Source organism: Astatotilapia calliptera, chromosome 7, assembly GCF_900246225.1.
Source record: "Astatotilapia calliptera chromosome 7, fAstCal1.2, whole genome shotgun sequence".
NCBI lineage: Eukaryota > Metazoa > Chordata > Actinopteri > Cichliformes > Cichlidae > Astatotilapia > Astatotilapia calliptera.
In genome coordinates, this window is record NC_039308.1 from 14,222,321 (window position 1) to 14,238,892 (window position 16,572).

The 16,572-nt window shown below is 40.2% G+C and overlaps 1 protein-coding gene across 4 annotated transcripts in view; it reads right to left on the reverse strand.

Moving 5' to 3' along the window:
* Nucleotides 1-374: 374 nt before the first annotated feature.
* Nucleotides 375-16,572, reverse strand: part of LOC113025481 (electrogenic sodium bicarbonate cotransporter 1-like) — a 32,414-nt gene continuing 16,216 nt past the window's right edge. The window contains exons 7-27 of one of the 4 annotated variants that reach the window (XM_026173263.1): nt 16,244-16,339; nt 15,577-15,653; nt 14,592-14,749; nt 14,406-14,493; nt 13,381-13,535; nt 12,382-12,498; nt 12,089-12,263; nt 10,484-10,617; nt 9,317-9,579; nt 8,567-8,619; nt 8,224-8,409; nt 7,662-7,775; nt 7,061-7,222; nt 6,184-6,362; nt 5,218-5,290; nt 4,420-4,488; nt 2,227-2,400; nt 1,982-2,146; nt 1,759-1,855; nt 1,392-1,465; nt 1,206-1,272 (exon numbers count right to left, since the gene is read on the reverse strand). In XM_026173263.1, coding sequence (XP_026029048.1) covers nt 1,422-1,465; nt 1,759-1,855; nt 1,982-2,146; nt 2,227-2,400; nt 4,420-4,488; nt 5,218-5,290; nt 6,184-6,362; nt 7,061-7,222; nt 7,662-7,775; nt 8,224-8,409; nt 8,567-8,619; nt 9,317-9,579; nt 10,484-10,617; nt 12,089-12,263; nt 12,382-12,498; nt 13,381-13,535; nt 14,406-14,493; nt 14,592-14,749; nt 15,577-15,653; nt 16,244-16,339 — 2,579 coding nt within the window. In that variant the 3' untranslated portion in view covers nt 1,206-1,272; nt 1,392-1,421. Of the gene's footprint in view, nt 1,273-1,391; nt 1,466-1,758; nt 1,856-1,981; nt 2,147-2,226; nt 2,401-4,419; nt 4,489-5,217; nt 5,291-6,183; nt 6,363-7,060; nt 7,223-7,661; nt 7,776-8,223; nt 8,410-8,566; nt 8,620-9,316; nt 9,580-10,483; nt 10,618-12,088; nt 12,264-12,381; nt 12,499-13,380; nt 13,536-14,405; nt 14,494-14,591; nt 14,750-15,576; nt 15,654-16,243; nt 16,340-16,572 lie in introns of all 4 variants that reach the window. The other 3 variants (XM_026173262.1, XM_026173265.1, XM_026173264.1) reach the window with 3 other exon arrangements.

Genomic DNA, 16,572 nt, shown 5'->3' on the forward strand with positions numbered 1-16,572 from the left:
ACTAAACTTGTTAAATAAACATATTTAGAAATTTTAAATACTCTTAAAATATTTGCTTTTTGATAAGAAATGTGGGTGATGCTGCCCCTTTAAATCATTGCAGTTTGCACATAGTATTTAAATGTTTTGCCAAAACAAAATGTATCTTAAACGATTCAGAGATCCTAGTGCCAGTTCGTCTGATTTTTAGGGGTTTTTTTTAGTATTTGATCACAAATCAATGCACAGCAGATATATTAATATATCACGCCTGGCACCTAAGGTAAATAAGAGGTAGTGCTACATACAGGTATAGTACATGGATAAACCCCCACAATGGGGACGACACAGCTGAGTGGATACAGATCAAAGAAACTTCAAATTTCCACAAAAGGTTAAATGGCTAAGTTGTATTTAATATTCAACCAGCAACCTTTATGAGTTTAAATATAATAAATAAAGAAAAAAGGGGAGCAACAATCAAGATTAGGAAACAAATATGGTAGTTCCAGTCTGCGTGTTGATGAACCATTTACTTCTTGCCACATTCAAGCATGTTGCATTATTCTTCTGGGTGTGTTTATGAACACGCATCTTTAGATGGATGCTTCACATCAAGTTCCTTGTGTAAGTGTGCATAGATTAGTCTTTTGTTCACTAAAGGAGGACTCTGAATCCTCTGTGCAGTACCTCCACCGTGTTTGAATCTCAAGGTTCAAAGAGCTATGCCTTAATAACCTTAAAAAAATAACTACTAAACACAGTACTTAGGAAGAGAGGCTGGTTATGTGGGATATTATTAAAAAGAATAAGTGAAAGTGGTGTGCGTGTTATGAAGCTCAAAATTGGATCTCTGGGTCTATTTGATGATTACCACAACTCTAGCCTGATTCTTGTTCGGTTATTAACATACAAATTGGGAAGATTAGGAAAAAACTGTGTGACCTTGTGAAGTCCTTTTGTCTCCTGCAGTAAAATGATACAAATGGTCTTGTGTCAGCACTTATTAAAATTCAGTACCACCAAAGTCTTTCAATGACAAATACTTTTCCAGCTAATCGGATTCAAATCCTCGCACGTGGCATATTAAAAAACACTGTTATGAGGCAGTATTACAGTACAAAAAGCAAAAAGAAAAACTAAAAACAAAAGAGAGAATGTGTGGTTTCTGTGTAGTGCTGGTTTTTTCACAGGACACTTTCGGACCCTTTCTTGCAGACGAAACAGCTGTCCACAGAGTCCCGGCCTATTCGAATCTGAGGTGAACCTTTTTTGTATGAACCGCTGTCGAGACTGAAAGAGGCAAAAATGTTACGCCTCAGGAAAAACTTAAAAATCACATGGTGTGTAATATTTGTGCATTTTGCCTTTTGAATGTACAAATATTCAAATGACAGCAGGTTGTCACTTACTTATCCACAGACGGAGAGAAAAAGTAGTGCTCAGCACGGTGTATGGGGGTGAAGGAAAGTCGACGATGGAGGTCCTGGCGGGGGAAAAAAATATGACAGAAAAACTTTTTATAACATCAATCAATCATGAATTTCAAGTAGTAGTGGGGGGAAAGAAAAGCAAGCACAGCAAAGCTGCTTTTAGTGTTAAAAGCCCAAATGGGCTGCTCAGAGAAGCGTTAGAAACAGACAGAAAGCATGCTGATCTTTAAAGATGTTAAATGTCATATGAGTGAAATGCAAGAGGGCTAGCATGACAAGAAAAGGAAGCCTTTAGTTGGAGCGGCCCTTTGAAGCTAAAGCAAAGCAAATCCTGACTAGTACTCACTATCCAAAGATTTATCTCCCAACATGGGCTCCTGTTCCATCATATCCATAGAGATTTTTATACTGGGGACATTATTTGCATGGTAGGGGAAGTCAGACTGTGGGAGGAGGGAATGAAAACATTAACACTCATGGATTACTTTGATGTGGGGAACTAGACGATAACCGTTTAATGAAACTGTATCATGCCTTTCTTTTTTGAATGCATATGGACATTTACTTACAAATTCAATTTCACTGTCAATGCTTCCCTTCTTCTTGTTTTTCTTTTTCTTCTCATCTTCTTTCTTCTTCTTGTCTTTCTCTGGGATGACATCATCCAGGTAGCTGAGGTCATGCTGGGAGAACACGTAGTCCATTCCTTTGCGAACAGCAACCAATGCCAAAACCTTACAAAGAGAGGAAAAGTTTGAATCAATTAAATTTTTAGGGCAAAATACAGAGCTCTGTCACATCAGCCTTGCCTCACCATGACAGGGAAAATGATGGCAGCGACAGTAGACTTGAGGATCCACAGGAAGGCCAGGCACAGGGCCTGGATGAAAGTAAAGAGGTGGATGCGTCTCTGGGGAACGTGCCGCAGGTAGATCAGGTCCGGCTGGTGCTTGGCAGGCATGAGGAGCAGCTGCAAACGATCCATGAACTGGATCAAAGAAACAGATAAAAAGTTCAGTAGGTTAAGAATCGGACACGCTGCAGTTAGAACCTGGAAAACAATTCAGAGATTTTATACTTCTGTATGACTTTTCCTTTTCCAATTTTGGTTGATACTCTGAGACAGCAGTGCTACACAGTCAGTTTTTTCCTATTAAAATATCCAATAATGTACCAAAGTATAATGTAATCCAATTATTGATAAATTACCTCCGCCAAGGAGGTTATGTTTTTGGAAACGCTTTCATCCATTCCATCTGTAAACTCAATAGCTCAGAAAATCCTGAATGAATTTCCATCAAACTTTGTAGAGATGTAGATTAGACTCATGTTAAGAATCTGTGAAAGTTTGATTTACATCACCAACGTCTTCAAGGTCAACTTAATAATTTATGGGTTGAAAAATGACAAAAGGCAACTATGATTCTTACAAGCGTGGTGTTTGTTGTCAACATATAAAAAGTATCATAACAATATTTAAAATATCCGGTCACACTTCCCTCTGACCTCTCCTTCATGGTCTATAGATTGAGCTGAAGGTCATAGTGGTAATATTGATGATTGAGAGAGCTATTTAAAACTGTGTTTCTTACTTGTATGGTTTATACTGTAACAGTGAGGACTCTAAATATCACATTACTTTGGGTGTATGACCTCTCCCTCAAGGTCAAATCAAGGAAAACCTTCATAAAATGTATTTTATCTTTGGAACTATGCTTACATCATTTACAACATCGGGGAACATTTGATACTGGTATATGGAGATTCTTAATCTCACATTATATTTTCCCGTATACTCTCATATACTATTTATACTATTACATTACACTGTCAAGAGCTGCCTAGTTAGTCAGAAATATATGCTCTTATAATATTAAGCTCAAGTTATTCATCTCCACTTATTTACAAATCAATATTGATTTTACATTGATTACACATGTAGGAGTAGGTAAAGTAAACATCCGTCACGTTATCCTAAAGTAAATACTACCCAGAGAGTGAGCTACTTCGGCAGAGGTTTGCACTCTCAGAGTTATCCATCCATCCATTCATTCACTTCCGCTTATCCTTTTCAGGGTCGCGGGGGTCACTGGAGCCTATCCCAGCTGTCATAGGGCAAGAGGCAGGGTACACCCTGGACAGGTTGCCAGTCTTGCCAGGGCTAACACACAGAGACAGACAACCATTCACACTCACATTCACTCCCGAATTCATACCTATGGGCAATTTGGATTAATCAATTAACCTATCCCCACAAGCTGCATGTCTTTGGATGGTGGGAGGAAGCCGGAGTACCTGGAGGGAACCCACGCAAACACGGGGAGAACATGCAAACTCCACACAGAAAGACCCCGGCCTGATGGTGGAATTGAACTCAGGACCTTCTTGCTGTGCGGCAACAGTGCTAACCACCGTGCTGGCATCTCTCAGAGTGGTTCTTTTTAAAAATATTATTGGTATTAAGGACAAAATAAAATAAGATAAAATACTTTAATTACCACCTTTTAAGCCTATTAAACAAACTCTTTTTATTAATAAATAATTATATTGTTTCTTTTCAAAGTTGCAAACCTAAAGGAATTATTTATTTTGGATTGAAGAATTCAAATGATATGAAATATTTTGAAAATTAGGATTTCTTTTCTAATGACAAATTAGAAAGATTTTTAATATAAAAAATTACTGCAAAAATAAAATAAAATTGTTTCACATTTTTACAATAAGAATAATAAGTAAATGACACAATTAATACATCAGCAGAATACATTATTTGTATAGTTAGTGTGGACGCTAGCTAGAAAAATAATGTATTAATTTGAGTCTTTTGAGAGTCTGTTCATTGTGTTTTATTTGTTCTTTGTGCTCTGGTTTAAGTGTTATTACTTCTTTTCTTAATAAAACACAAAAAGAAATTCATCATATTTTAATTATTACGTGTGCTATGTGTTGTTCAAAGCAACCCACCCAACACAGGTTAGTAGGTAGTGAACAGGGCAAAGTGACTCACCTGGACACCATTGAGCGATGCCACACCCATGTAGAGGAACACACCATAGAGCACTGGCATGGGAATGAACTGAAGAACACAGAACACAGTAAAAAAAAAAAAGATATTAATGTTACACGTGTGACTGTGACTTAAAAAAAAGAGGAAACAGAAACACGCGTGTCAAAGCTACCCTCTCAGAAGAAACATGACTTCTTTTGGCTCACACTGCTTAGTTAAAAATAGTCCACAAGAAGCTTTTCTAAGAATGTTCTTTTTACTGAGCTACCAGTGTGACCGGGCTTTTAGCTTGCACAGGACTGAGAAGTACCTGCTCCTAGATCAGCGTAAAAAAAAGATTAAGTAATATAAAAAATATAAAATATATGAAAAGAAATTACTAAAATGAGGCAACTTAGAGCAAAAATTTAGAAATTTATGAAAAAATTTTATTTTATGCCACTATAATACAGTTCATGCAAAAACAAAATGCTATTTCTGAGAATCAGAAACACAGTATAGAAAATACCCTCAAGGGGGCGTACCAGCTCAAAAAAATCACCTCTCAGAGTCTTCACAACTCATGGGCAGCTCAACAAAGAAATGGAAATTTGAGAAGCCGAGGTGCTGCAACTGGAGCTTAAGCCCTGATGCACATTCTTATTTCACAACATATTACTTCAGCTATAGAAGCTCCTAATCGGATGAATAAAAGACTTGAAATTATTTTACATTTCAGAGGGAAGACAGGAGTTTGTCCTAAAACGGGCGGACAGTAATCCATAATTCCACAGAAGAATTAAGAAGTTGGAGCACTACCTTGAGGATAGGAGCCATGAAGACAGAGAGTCCCGTCAGGATGAACACGAAGATACCAGTGACTCGCTGTTCCCTGAGTTAGAGGGGGAAACGTCACACAAATTAATCAGCAGATTTGATTCAGAGAAGTTAAAACTTTTGTTGTTTTTTTTATGTTTATTATTCCCCTAGGCAAAATTCACAAAAGACAGCATGGCATCTACATCATACACACACCTTTTTGATCATCCATGTGCTGGAATTTCATGTCTAATGGTTGCATATGCAAAAGTTACAGTTCGTAAAAACAATGAGCATGATGAATCTAAACGGCTCACGCTCCAATCAGTTAACCACATGGAGGAAATCCCTGTCATCAACTATACAAATCCACGATGATACAGTCTTTGCAGACTTGGTAACAAAAAAGAAACTTTTTCCTGACCTCCACCTCGCTGACAAGTTTGTTTTGTTTTCATTTTTTTAATGAAGTCATTCTCCCTAAAGAACTGCAGGAGTATTTATATCTGTGTGTACACACAGAGAGCTCTGTGTAGATTTACCCCTTTCTGTCATTTTCCAAGACTGTTTTCTCTCTTTTGTTCCTTCCTGACTGTCTAATTCATGATTAATTGAATCTTTCCATTTCCTCCCCTCCTCCTGTTGTTGCTGGAGAGTAATTGCCTTTTTGGATAAAATGATTTTTCCTTTTCTAAAGAAAGGACTGTGCACGCAGCAGGTATTTTTCACAGTGTGTGCGTATGAGTTACTGCACACAGCATTATGCAAACCACCTGAGTGATTTCTTTTTTCTTCTTTTTTTTTTAATCACTTCAATCTAAAATGAATGCAATTAACTAGCTAGTACAATCAAATACTGACAGTGCTCTGGGAAAACTGAGACACCTTTGTTCGAGACCACCATGCCAGAATGAATTTAATTGTTAAGTGACGTCAACACAGCGTCCAGCAGCTGCTTTAACTCACCTGACACCCAGGAATTTAGGCTGCTCTCCGGGAGCAGAAGTCTCAGTCTCCATTTTCAGAGAGTCGATGTGGGCGATGGAAATGACAGTGGCAGCCACATACCATGGCAGGCCCATGAAAGAGCAGATCACTATCAGGATGGCCACCCAGAACAGGTCCAAGTGATAACCTGCCCCTTTCTAACAGGAGACAAAAAAAATTATATAACAAGTGGTTCCCACACTCCAGATATTAAACAAATCATGCGCTGCTGCAATAGTGTGATCAGAGCACACCGAGCGTCACATATTAATAATATATCAGGAAGTCTGGGAATATATGTATACAATTAGACAAACATAATGCAGTGCAAATGACTACAAATGACTGTTTAATCCAGAAACAGATAAGGAATAAAATGTATTTCATTGCATGTCGTTCCTGGTACTGCAGGTAAGATCCATTTCTAGACTCTTTTATCACTGCTGCTCTGTGGCTTTTTGTTCAGTCCAGTCTTAGTTTACTGTTGGAGTCTTCTTATTGTTGTTTATACTTTGATTTTGGCTTCCTGTGTCAATTTTTAACTAGTCTTTTATGTACCATTCATTGGATTTTCATGGCCAACATTTTTGTCTTATATCCCTTCATCTTCCTGACTTTGTGTATTCTTCTGATCTTTAGAAACTTGTACTGAAAAGAAATTCACTGACAAGTTCTTGTTGTCATTTCATGAAACTTGGCTTTATCTATTGATGCTTTGGCTGTCCTGCACTTTGGTTTTAAATGTGCTACAGAAATAAAAATTTACATACTTAGTTTGGATTCTTTTTGGTTCTTTTTTATTACTGAACGTATTCAATCATTTCACTCTTCTTAAGCCTTCAGATGGTGCACCAACCTTAAGTTTGTGCTCTTTCCTGTTGACAATTACAGCGGTGATCTGTTGGTCCATGAATATCAGAATGGTGACAACCACAGCAGGAAGTGCAGCTGCTAGGTACACCCACCAAGGGTTTCCTCCAAAAGGAGGAACAAACCAGCCCCTCAGTGGACTTGTGGGCTATGGGAAAGAAAAAAAAAAAAAAAAAGACTGTTAAAAACACTGGAGACAGACTATCCAAGCCCCGATATCATCTCAAAAAGATTACAGATCTGAAATTACCGGTGCATTGTTACATGACAGAAAAACAGTGAATTAAGACTCCGTGAACAAACAAAGGTAGCTCTGTTCTTGCAATTTAAAGTTGCAACTCGAAGAGCTAGTTTATGTTCTCACATCCCCTATAATCAAGCTCTGTGTCCTCCTGGGTGTGCTACAAAGAAAAGCATTATGCTTGGATTTGGAAGAATTACACAGGCTTTCTTGCCGAAACATCATTCATTATAGATGTAGTCGGAGGAAAGAGCACCACTGAAAGACAATTCAGTCAATGATTTCAAAACGTCACGATGAAATGAGGACTTTCTAGTACACTGGCAAACTTCCGGGAGATGCCTACCTTGAATTCACTTGGCACTAAGAGCTTTGGAGTCTCCACACCAACTAAGGCATCCACACCGCAGAAGAGAAGGATGGCCAAGATGATCGCAAAGTCACTGATGAGCTTCCTCACCTAGAAAGGAGGACACGTTTAAGGAGGGTTTGACAGTGTCTTTGAGTTTGTGGGGCTGGAAGTTTTGAAGAAAAGTGTGCCGACCCTTTTCTTTGTGTGCTGAAAAAAAAAAATGCAGGCAAGCTAACACAGCTTGACAGACAATTGCACACTCCCACGTCCAATTAACTTAACAAGCACGGCTTTAGACTTTAGGGAATAAACCGGAGCACCTGGAGAAACCCACACAGGCAGAGGGAGAATGTGCAAACTCCACAAAGAAAGACTTCCATGCAAACCAAGATGCAAAAAAAAAGACTTCTTCGAATCAATAATTTTAAGTAAAATGCAACTGAAACATATAAAAATGTGGTCACATATTAAGTAATCGGGAAATCTGGGAAAATATGCACCACAACGCTGGCTACAACTCATCTAGATGTGGAAAAACGATGTGACTGTCACTCACTCGGGTGGGGAAGAAGCGGCTCGTCTTGAACTTCTTCAGAGACATGGAGCAGGTGTAGGTCCCAAGGAACAAAATGAAAGACATCAGGGTGATGTCAGGTATGTAGCCACAGCTTTCTCCAACTAACTGTCCTCCATACTTCATACACTGCTTCTTGGTCAGAGATGCCAAGGTAGCATTTACCGGCTGGAATGAAAAAAGGCAGAAACAGAAAAAACAAAACAGTTATCAGTTTCAACCCCCCCAAAAAAATGCCTGAAGAGAAAAAAGAAAAAAGAAAAAAAACAGCCTTTGAAGCAGTGAATTCTGACTCATTGTTACTGAACACAAGGGCACTACATACCAGATCAGTACTGTTTGTCAGGGCAGATAGATCAAAGAGTTCTGACGAGTTGCCTAGTGAAGAAACAACATAATATCTTATCACTAAAACAAGAAAACGTCTTCTAATAAATGCATTTGCCATTTTAAATCCGTGTCAAAGAATATTGGCAAGTCACGCGACACAAAAACAGTGTCTCAGCAGTGCTGAGAAAGCGATATCTACACGGTCACACATTCTGCTATCATTTGTCATTTTCACTGAAAAAACAAAAAAATAAATAAATAAACTTAAATCTAAATTAAAAGACAAATTAATCCAACACAAAAACCATATATGACTATTCAACTTTCAGCATCACATGGTATCATCATTCCTGAAACTCTAAGACAACATCAGGCCTGGGGGAGCAAAATTGGCACAGTAAAGACTCAAGTACAGGAGGGGAATAAGTTTTTTTTACTTTTAACTCTAAAGACCTCACCCCTCATTCATTCATATTGCATCAAAGTAATAGGTAAGCAAATAAATAACAGAAACCTTTGTTTTTTTACTACTATATTTAAAAATCCTTTTAGATAAAAGTGGGCTGTATGTGGCCCACGATGTGCAGTGAGTAACCCCTGCTTTAAAAGAAGCCCAAAATTCAGGCAAAAGATGGTTTAGAACAGAGTGGAGGTATACCACTGCTAATGTTGAAGGTAAAACTCTTCCTATTACTCTGGTAGCTTCTCTCTATCTGAAGCAGCAGCAATAGTAAAGACTACGCACCAGGCATGCAGCGGCAGTCGTACTGAGTGACAAGGTTGGGATCATAATCAGTGTTGATCGGGTGGTAGTGGGCCAGCTTTATCATCTTCTTGAAAGCATCGTAGATGAAAATGAAGCTGATGAGCGCCGAAAAGCCTTCCTCTGTGAAACGTGTGAAATACTGCACCAGGAAGCTGGCGTCTGTGGCGACCAGCACCAGACAGAACATGGCCGACCACAGTCCGATCCACAGCCGGAATTCAAGGTAGTCGAAGCCGTTGTCTCTGAGGGAGAGGATACATTTCACACAGAGTGAGCAAGGGAACTCTTACATCTCAATATTTTATTTTACAATCCACCCAAGAATTCACGGCACTTTCAGAAAATACAAGGCGCTCAGAGGTATATAAATATTGCTCTGGGGTCCTCCAAGGGAAAACGGCAGCAGGTTTTTCTCTTTATTGCAGCTGTAGGATAACATGCATCCACAACAGCTGTAGTGAGCAGCTGCCACTGACTCGGCAACAGTTGACTCGAAGCACGAAAACATTGAGAGGGCACAGGCGCCACAACACTCTTCAGTCACAGCGTAAAATTAAATGAGAGTGAATTATTAATAATGGAACATATGCAGCGTGGTGTTTTTGGTAACGCTAGAAGACTCCTTTGGGGGTAAGAGAGGCAGTGTAGTTGGAAGGAAGTGAGAGTAGGCAGTATTTAATTCCCTTGAACTGAGGTGAAATGACATTTTATCCCCACAATAACGTATACCTAAAATTTAGGCACTGCTATCACACCATTATGGCGTGTCCTTGCTGCTCTCGTCTTCCACATAGTCGGGACAGGAAGCAGAAGGCAAAACAGGTGAAAGCTCATAAACACAACCAGGTGACAATCATTTATTACCAGTAAGTGCAAAAAATAAATAAATAAAAAGTTCCAGTGAAGCAACCTTTGACCCAAAGTCACCAGCCTACTACTAAATGTGAGTAATCTCCCTGAATTCTTCGTGCTTATATTTTTAACTTCTCTTGTAGTGGTCACAACGATCTTTATAAAACACACGCATCTGTCCTTTGGGGAGAGACTGTAATCTACAAATATCTGAAACAGTCTACTGCTGCTGTTTTTGACCTCTGTTTAACCCTTGTGTACAGCTGAGTGACTTTTTAGCCATGAAATACTCACTTGCTGAAACTAAAGAGGAGCCTTTCAAAGACTAGCACCGGTCCGGTGCTGCTGAGAATAGTCAGGGGCTGACCAGCCAGCAGACAGAACACTGCTCCCGTCAGTGCTGTTCCGAGGAAGCTTTCCAGCACTCCCTACGACACAGTACATGCAGGGGGGGGGGGGAGAATGAAAACTTTACATACAACACTTCTCACAATATTCTGCATCCTTTCTCATTTTATTCCCCATTAATTATTGCGTAATTCCTACTTACTCACGCAGGAATAGTGTTTTCCCCATTCTCAGCTGCAGTTCTGGTCAATCAGGACAGGCCTGTTTAGTTTCCCTTCACGTTGGTTTTTGTTTTTTTCTTAACACTTTATTTTTTTAAAGCAACTTGCACTGGATGAAAAGCTAATAATGACAATGCTGTAGCAGTGAGCATACATGGGGAAAGATCCAGCAAGGGCAGGGAATCCCTCTGTTGAGTGGGAAGGTGTAGCGACGCAGGAGTATTGAGAACCCACTATTGGTAAGGGAGGGGCGGGTGGAGGAGTCATTAGAAACACAGCCGTGACGAGGCTACTGTGGCTGATTAATCTGGATCTGTAGTTATTTACAGCCCGGGCAAATCTCCTGAGGCTGGTGCTCCTCAGGTCTCTGTCACATGAGAGCCCAAAGAAAGCGGCTTCATCACCATTCAGCCTGCCATACTTCTACACCGCGCTGTGAGAGGCATCGGGGTGGATGCGGTTGGCGCTGTACGCCGACATATCACAATCATACGACGCTTCCTGCTAACAGCAGGTGTGACAGATGGATCCAGAGTGAGCCTCTGAGCTCAACATTAACATGGCTTATCTGCTGCAGTGTGTTGTGTTAGTTTAAAGGTTTAAATCGATGATGACGGTGACAGCAGCAAACACTGTGCAAATAAATTCAGTCTGAAACTCATAAATGGACAGTGTTTGCTTACGGCAGACAGAAATATGTGCTATGAGAGTGAGAGGTAGAAGAATGCAAGAGACAAATCCCACACATGTGAGCAGAGGAGAAATTTAGAGTTGGGCAAGGATTTGGGAAATCGAGACAGTTTATCATTGTTTATCAGCTCTTTAACCTTGTCACATTCACACTGTGCATGAGCAACAATAAGGGGCTTTAGTCAGCTGAGAATCTCTTTGAAAATGTTGAAATAATAGACTGCTTCAAAACAGAGGAGTACACTGTGTGACACAATGTATCGGTGTAAACAGACAAGTAGCAACAAACAACAGTGAGGCAATCACATTGGCAGAAAAGCATAAATATAAAGTCAACAAAAAGCAGAAACACCAGCATTCCAGAGAGCATCGGCGAAGAGCCACGGCTATGAGAAAGAAAAATACACATAAAAAGGAAATCACACAATGCTGCAATGTTTTTGCTGAGATTGTTTGACTGATGAGACATCGGCAGGGAGCAAACACAAGCTTTTGAATCATCAGAGTCTGACTTTCTTCATGTCACCGATAAAACACAAGCATGTCAAGTTAGGCTCTAACAAAAGGTTTTAGCAGTCTTAGAAATGCCAGAGCGGTGTGAATGCTGGGTTTAAACACAAAGGGATGAGGGAGGTATTACCTGCATGTTTTCTGTAGCATCTCCAAGCAGACCTCCAAAGGTGATCGCATTGGTGACTGTGCCCAAATAGATGAACAAGATGGCAGACAGAGACTGGATGTTCAGCGCATCATAGAAGTCGCTGGCGAAAAAGGGCAATTTCCGCTTCACATCCAAGATGAGACCTCCACAAAACCTTCAAGTAGGAGACATTAAAGTTAGCAAGCATAATATAGTTCGCCTCGCGTATTCTTCCTCTGTGTTTTTTTTTCCTCTTTTTTATTTTTTTATCTCTACAGTATTTTCACAATTACTTTCCAGTGCGCTGAAGCTCCTCTCCAACTTGGTGTCCTCCACCCCCTCCATGTCCTGTGTCATGGGGAGTGTCGCCATTCATCTGAGGTGCCTCTAATCCGGTGTACATGTTCTTCCTTTAAAAACAGAAAGCAAACAAATAAAAGCCCACAAGCTTTCAGTTAACTCAAGCATGAAGATCGCAGGATCGCTGTCATGTTTCTACCATCAAAAACAGAAAATCACGGCAAATAAACCGTAAATATACATGCAAGTGCATAATGCATATATAATACAAGCTGCATACATTTTTATTTACAATAGTCTTTAATCACATCGGTGAAATAAGAGATTATCTAAGGTTTGAGAGAAGAAGTAAGATTCTCAGTTTCTGAAAAGGTTGACCTGCACTTGGCCTGCAGCTTATGTTGAAACTTTATGTATAACTGTGTAACAAAGGATCCTAGTTTGTTGTCTTTAAAACACTGCTCAACTTTGAGACAGTAGCAAGAAAAAAAACTCCCTTTTAACAGGAAGAAACCTCCTACAGAACACAACCATCTGCCATGGTCTGTTGAGAGAAAGGAGAGAGGGAAAAAGGCTGAGTAAAAGAGAAAAAAAAGATTAATAATAACTGGTGTTGGGTGGCATCTAAATACAGTGACACTTGGTGCATGATGGGATGCACTGAGTGTCCCATGACACTCCAGTGCATTGAGTGCATTTCTCTAAAGCCCACGTTCTCTTGATTTGCTGCTGCTCGTCCAACTTCCACAAAAACAAAAAAAACAGTGCTTTTGAGTCCCCTGGCGCTGATATACATATGGAAAGCCATACAGACATCAGCACAGCACCAAAGTAGAAAAAAAATCATGTTGGACAAACATTAATACTGCCCAACCCCCCTTTTATTTTTACGTCTGCATAAATACGTCTATGTTCACATAACATTTTGTAGATTTAACAGATTTATATGCAGCGACATCATTCATTGGGATTAGGTGGTTTTAGCAGCGGACCTCTTGTCCGAAGAAGGCAGGGACTTTGGTGGCTCTATCCTGATATCAGGGTCCCACTCGCCAGGGGGCAGGACAATGACCTCATCCAGGAACTCCTCGATACCAGCCAGCAGGTCCTGCCTGTCCTTTGCTTTATAAGCAATATCGTGGAATACCTGCCAGCACACAAGCATAAGTGGAGCTTTAGTAACCAACAATTCACTGTGTCCCCTAACTCTAACAAAGTAGCATAACAAAACGTTCATAATATTCTAATTACCATGTACCCAAATAATGAATCAATATCTGTGCGTCTCACGAGCAGTGAAACAGGCATGCAGGATAGTACTACGAGGGGATGACTCAAAAACGGCTGAGAACGGCTCATAAAGTTTTCATGGGAGTAAAGTTTAACTTGAGGAAATCCTGGAAAAACACTTCCTATCTCACCGTGTTTACTCGAAAGATATGTTGGAAAGAGCTGAGGCCTGTGGGAAATTGCCCGCCAGGTGATCTCAGGATTAAGAATGTTATGAGCTATCAGCTAACATTCCTGACAACACTGAGACGTTAAGCCAGGAGTGAAGCTACACAGCAGAGACACAGAGATGTTTAAAGGTGGAGCAGGTTAAAAAACCTGTCATTTTTCTTTGCATATGATCTGCTTATGCCAAAACAAACGTGGGTCAAAAAGTTGTAACACAGAGATTAACAATTAACCTCTCAGTTGGACAGACCATTCACTGAGACATAATGATACAAGAAAAACAAAGACTTGACTCCAACCACAATTGGCAACAGGAAGGGTTAACATTAATTTAATGAATGCAACTGGATAGCCCAAAACCATCATCTTAAGTTCACAACCAGTCAGAGGCTAGTTAAGTTAAATCTAATGTGTTAAAACAGTAAAACTAGTAAAAAAAAAAAAAAAAAAAAAAGTACCGGTAGTCAGTCAGTCTCCATTGTGGGTCATATTATTACAATCAGTTCAAAATTTAGTCCACAAGAGAAATTAAACCAACAAATACGAAGTTACTTCATACCTCATCTGACATCAGGGTAGCGATGGCTCTTCCTATCTCATGATATGATTTAGCTTTGCCCTTGGGACCCAAAAGGACGAAGAGAAATCTAAACAAAGATGAGAAAATGAGATGTGACAAAGTGAGAATCTCAAAGACTTTGGCCAGTGTTTCGAATGTTGCAAGTTGGACCTTGGACGATTTTACCTGGTGGGCACAGGGACCTCAGTGAGTGCCCCAAGCATGACAGCCTGCTGCAGACGGACAAAAGCCACAAAGGGGGTTTCCAGGAAATCTACCTCCCCGACCAGCACGTTTGAAGCCTCAGCATCGCGGGGCAATTTTTTCATGAACTTATTCTTCAGCTGTAATCATGGAGGTGGGAGGGGGGTTAGGGTTAGGCTACAAATTTCCTCTTGTAGAAGTGATTAGGGTATCATGTACATGCAAACCTAGTGGTGTGCTTTGTTGATGTCAGTATAAGTGTGTAGGAACAGGCAGTACCTGCCCTTCCTTCAATTATGTGCTGAACAGCAGTTTGATTTTATGCCGTCCAATAAGCATACATCCTCAGTCTGGATTCATAGAGATCTAAACTGAGCCTGTAAAAACTTACATCAACTAAGGGAGATGATTAACAAAGCCCTTGTTAAAATCTTAAAGAAAAACACACCATTTTGACCAATGCACAGTTTTATAAACAGTTGCTTGAGGGTGATTTCAGTTACTGTTTAACTACTTCCGTGATTGCAGAAAAACGCAGACAATACAGCCCATTTACAGTTGTCATGAGTCACGGCAGCGAAAGAAACTACAGCGGATGACAGAAACTCACACGACAAAGACAGTAAGCTGTTGTTACTCAGACCAGAGAGAAGAATGGAAGGTGTCTTATTTATTAGCATCTGGGGCTCACATGTGTTACGCCCTCCACCTTGCAGTGCCAGTGCAAGAGAATCGGGTGCTGCCATGGCTTAACTGCCAATTGTCTACACCTGACAAAGTGTGGATAAACACTAATAAAGCTAATGTTTCTACATACTCTGGGGTCAGTCTCCAGTCTACGTTGCAGCATGCTGAAGCACTCATACAGCCCAGTAGATGCCCTTTCTAAGTGCTGCTTTGTGAACATTGACAGCGGTGGTGCAAAACCCATATGACTCTATGCAAATAACACATCGAAACACATTACCTGATCTTTCTCTGGCTTATCAGAGAAGTCACTCAGGCTGTTGGAGGTGAGGTTTCGGTGGGTTGTAGTTGGACTACCTGCAGAGAGGGGAGATTCTGTTAGGATCAAAGAGGATGACGGGCAAGAACGCAGAACTTTTTTAAAAAAAAAAAGAAAAAAAGAAGAAGATATTTTTGGCTGAGAAAGAGGCTGAAAAGAGACGGAAACCTGAGAAATAAGCTAAATGTGTCAGGGCTTAAGACTTAGGACAAATGTCAGACAGTCAGAGACAAGAGAGCATGATAGATGACTGCTTTAGGTCTGCTGTTTATACACGTAAATAGTTGTTTGAGCAACGGCTGGCAGACAACTGAGAATGTAAACTCTGGAACTCGGTTAGAAATTCTGCTACTGACAATGGTGGAGAACATTAGTCTATCACTATTTGATTTACAGCAAAATGAATATTTAGCTTTTGTCCACCACATACGTTTCCAGGCTGATTTCATGAATAAACACATTAAGCCTTTTTTTTTTTTTTTAACACAGTTGACTTAATGAAACTTCAACACTATTGCATTTTTTTTCCTCTCTAATTTACAATTGTCTATCTCCATTCACACAAGCCTTCCATGGGACTACATTCCAACAATGCTGCTTTCAGCTGGAGGGCTATGACCTCACTTACAGAGGTATCCCATGCTGGAGCTCCTCATGACCTCACATGGTTCCTCTGAGTCTTGTGGGTTTAAACAAGGCACAGGGTGCTCGAGGGGGTTGCGGGCTATTGCACCCCAGATGCAGGAAGTCAGAAAGTACAGACCCCCGTGGGAGGAAAGAAAAAAAGAGAGGAAAAGAAGTACAGTAAGATAGGGGGGAGGGGGAGGAGAAACAGAAAGGGAAAGGGGACAGGTTTGTGTTAAAAAAAGAAAAGCCTAAAACAGTAAGAGTTAAAAATGAACAGAAAAATTAGGAGAAGGTGTTTGAGTTGATAAGGAGAAATAAGAGTTTCTGCAT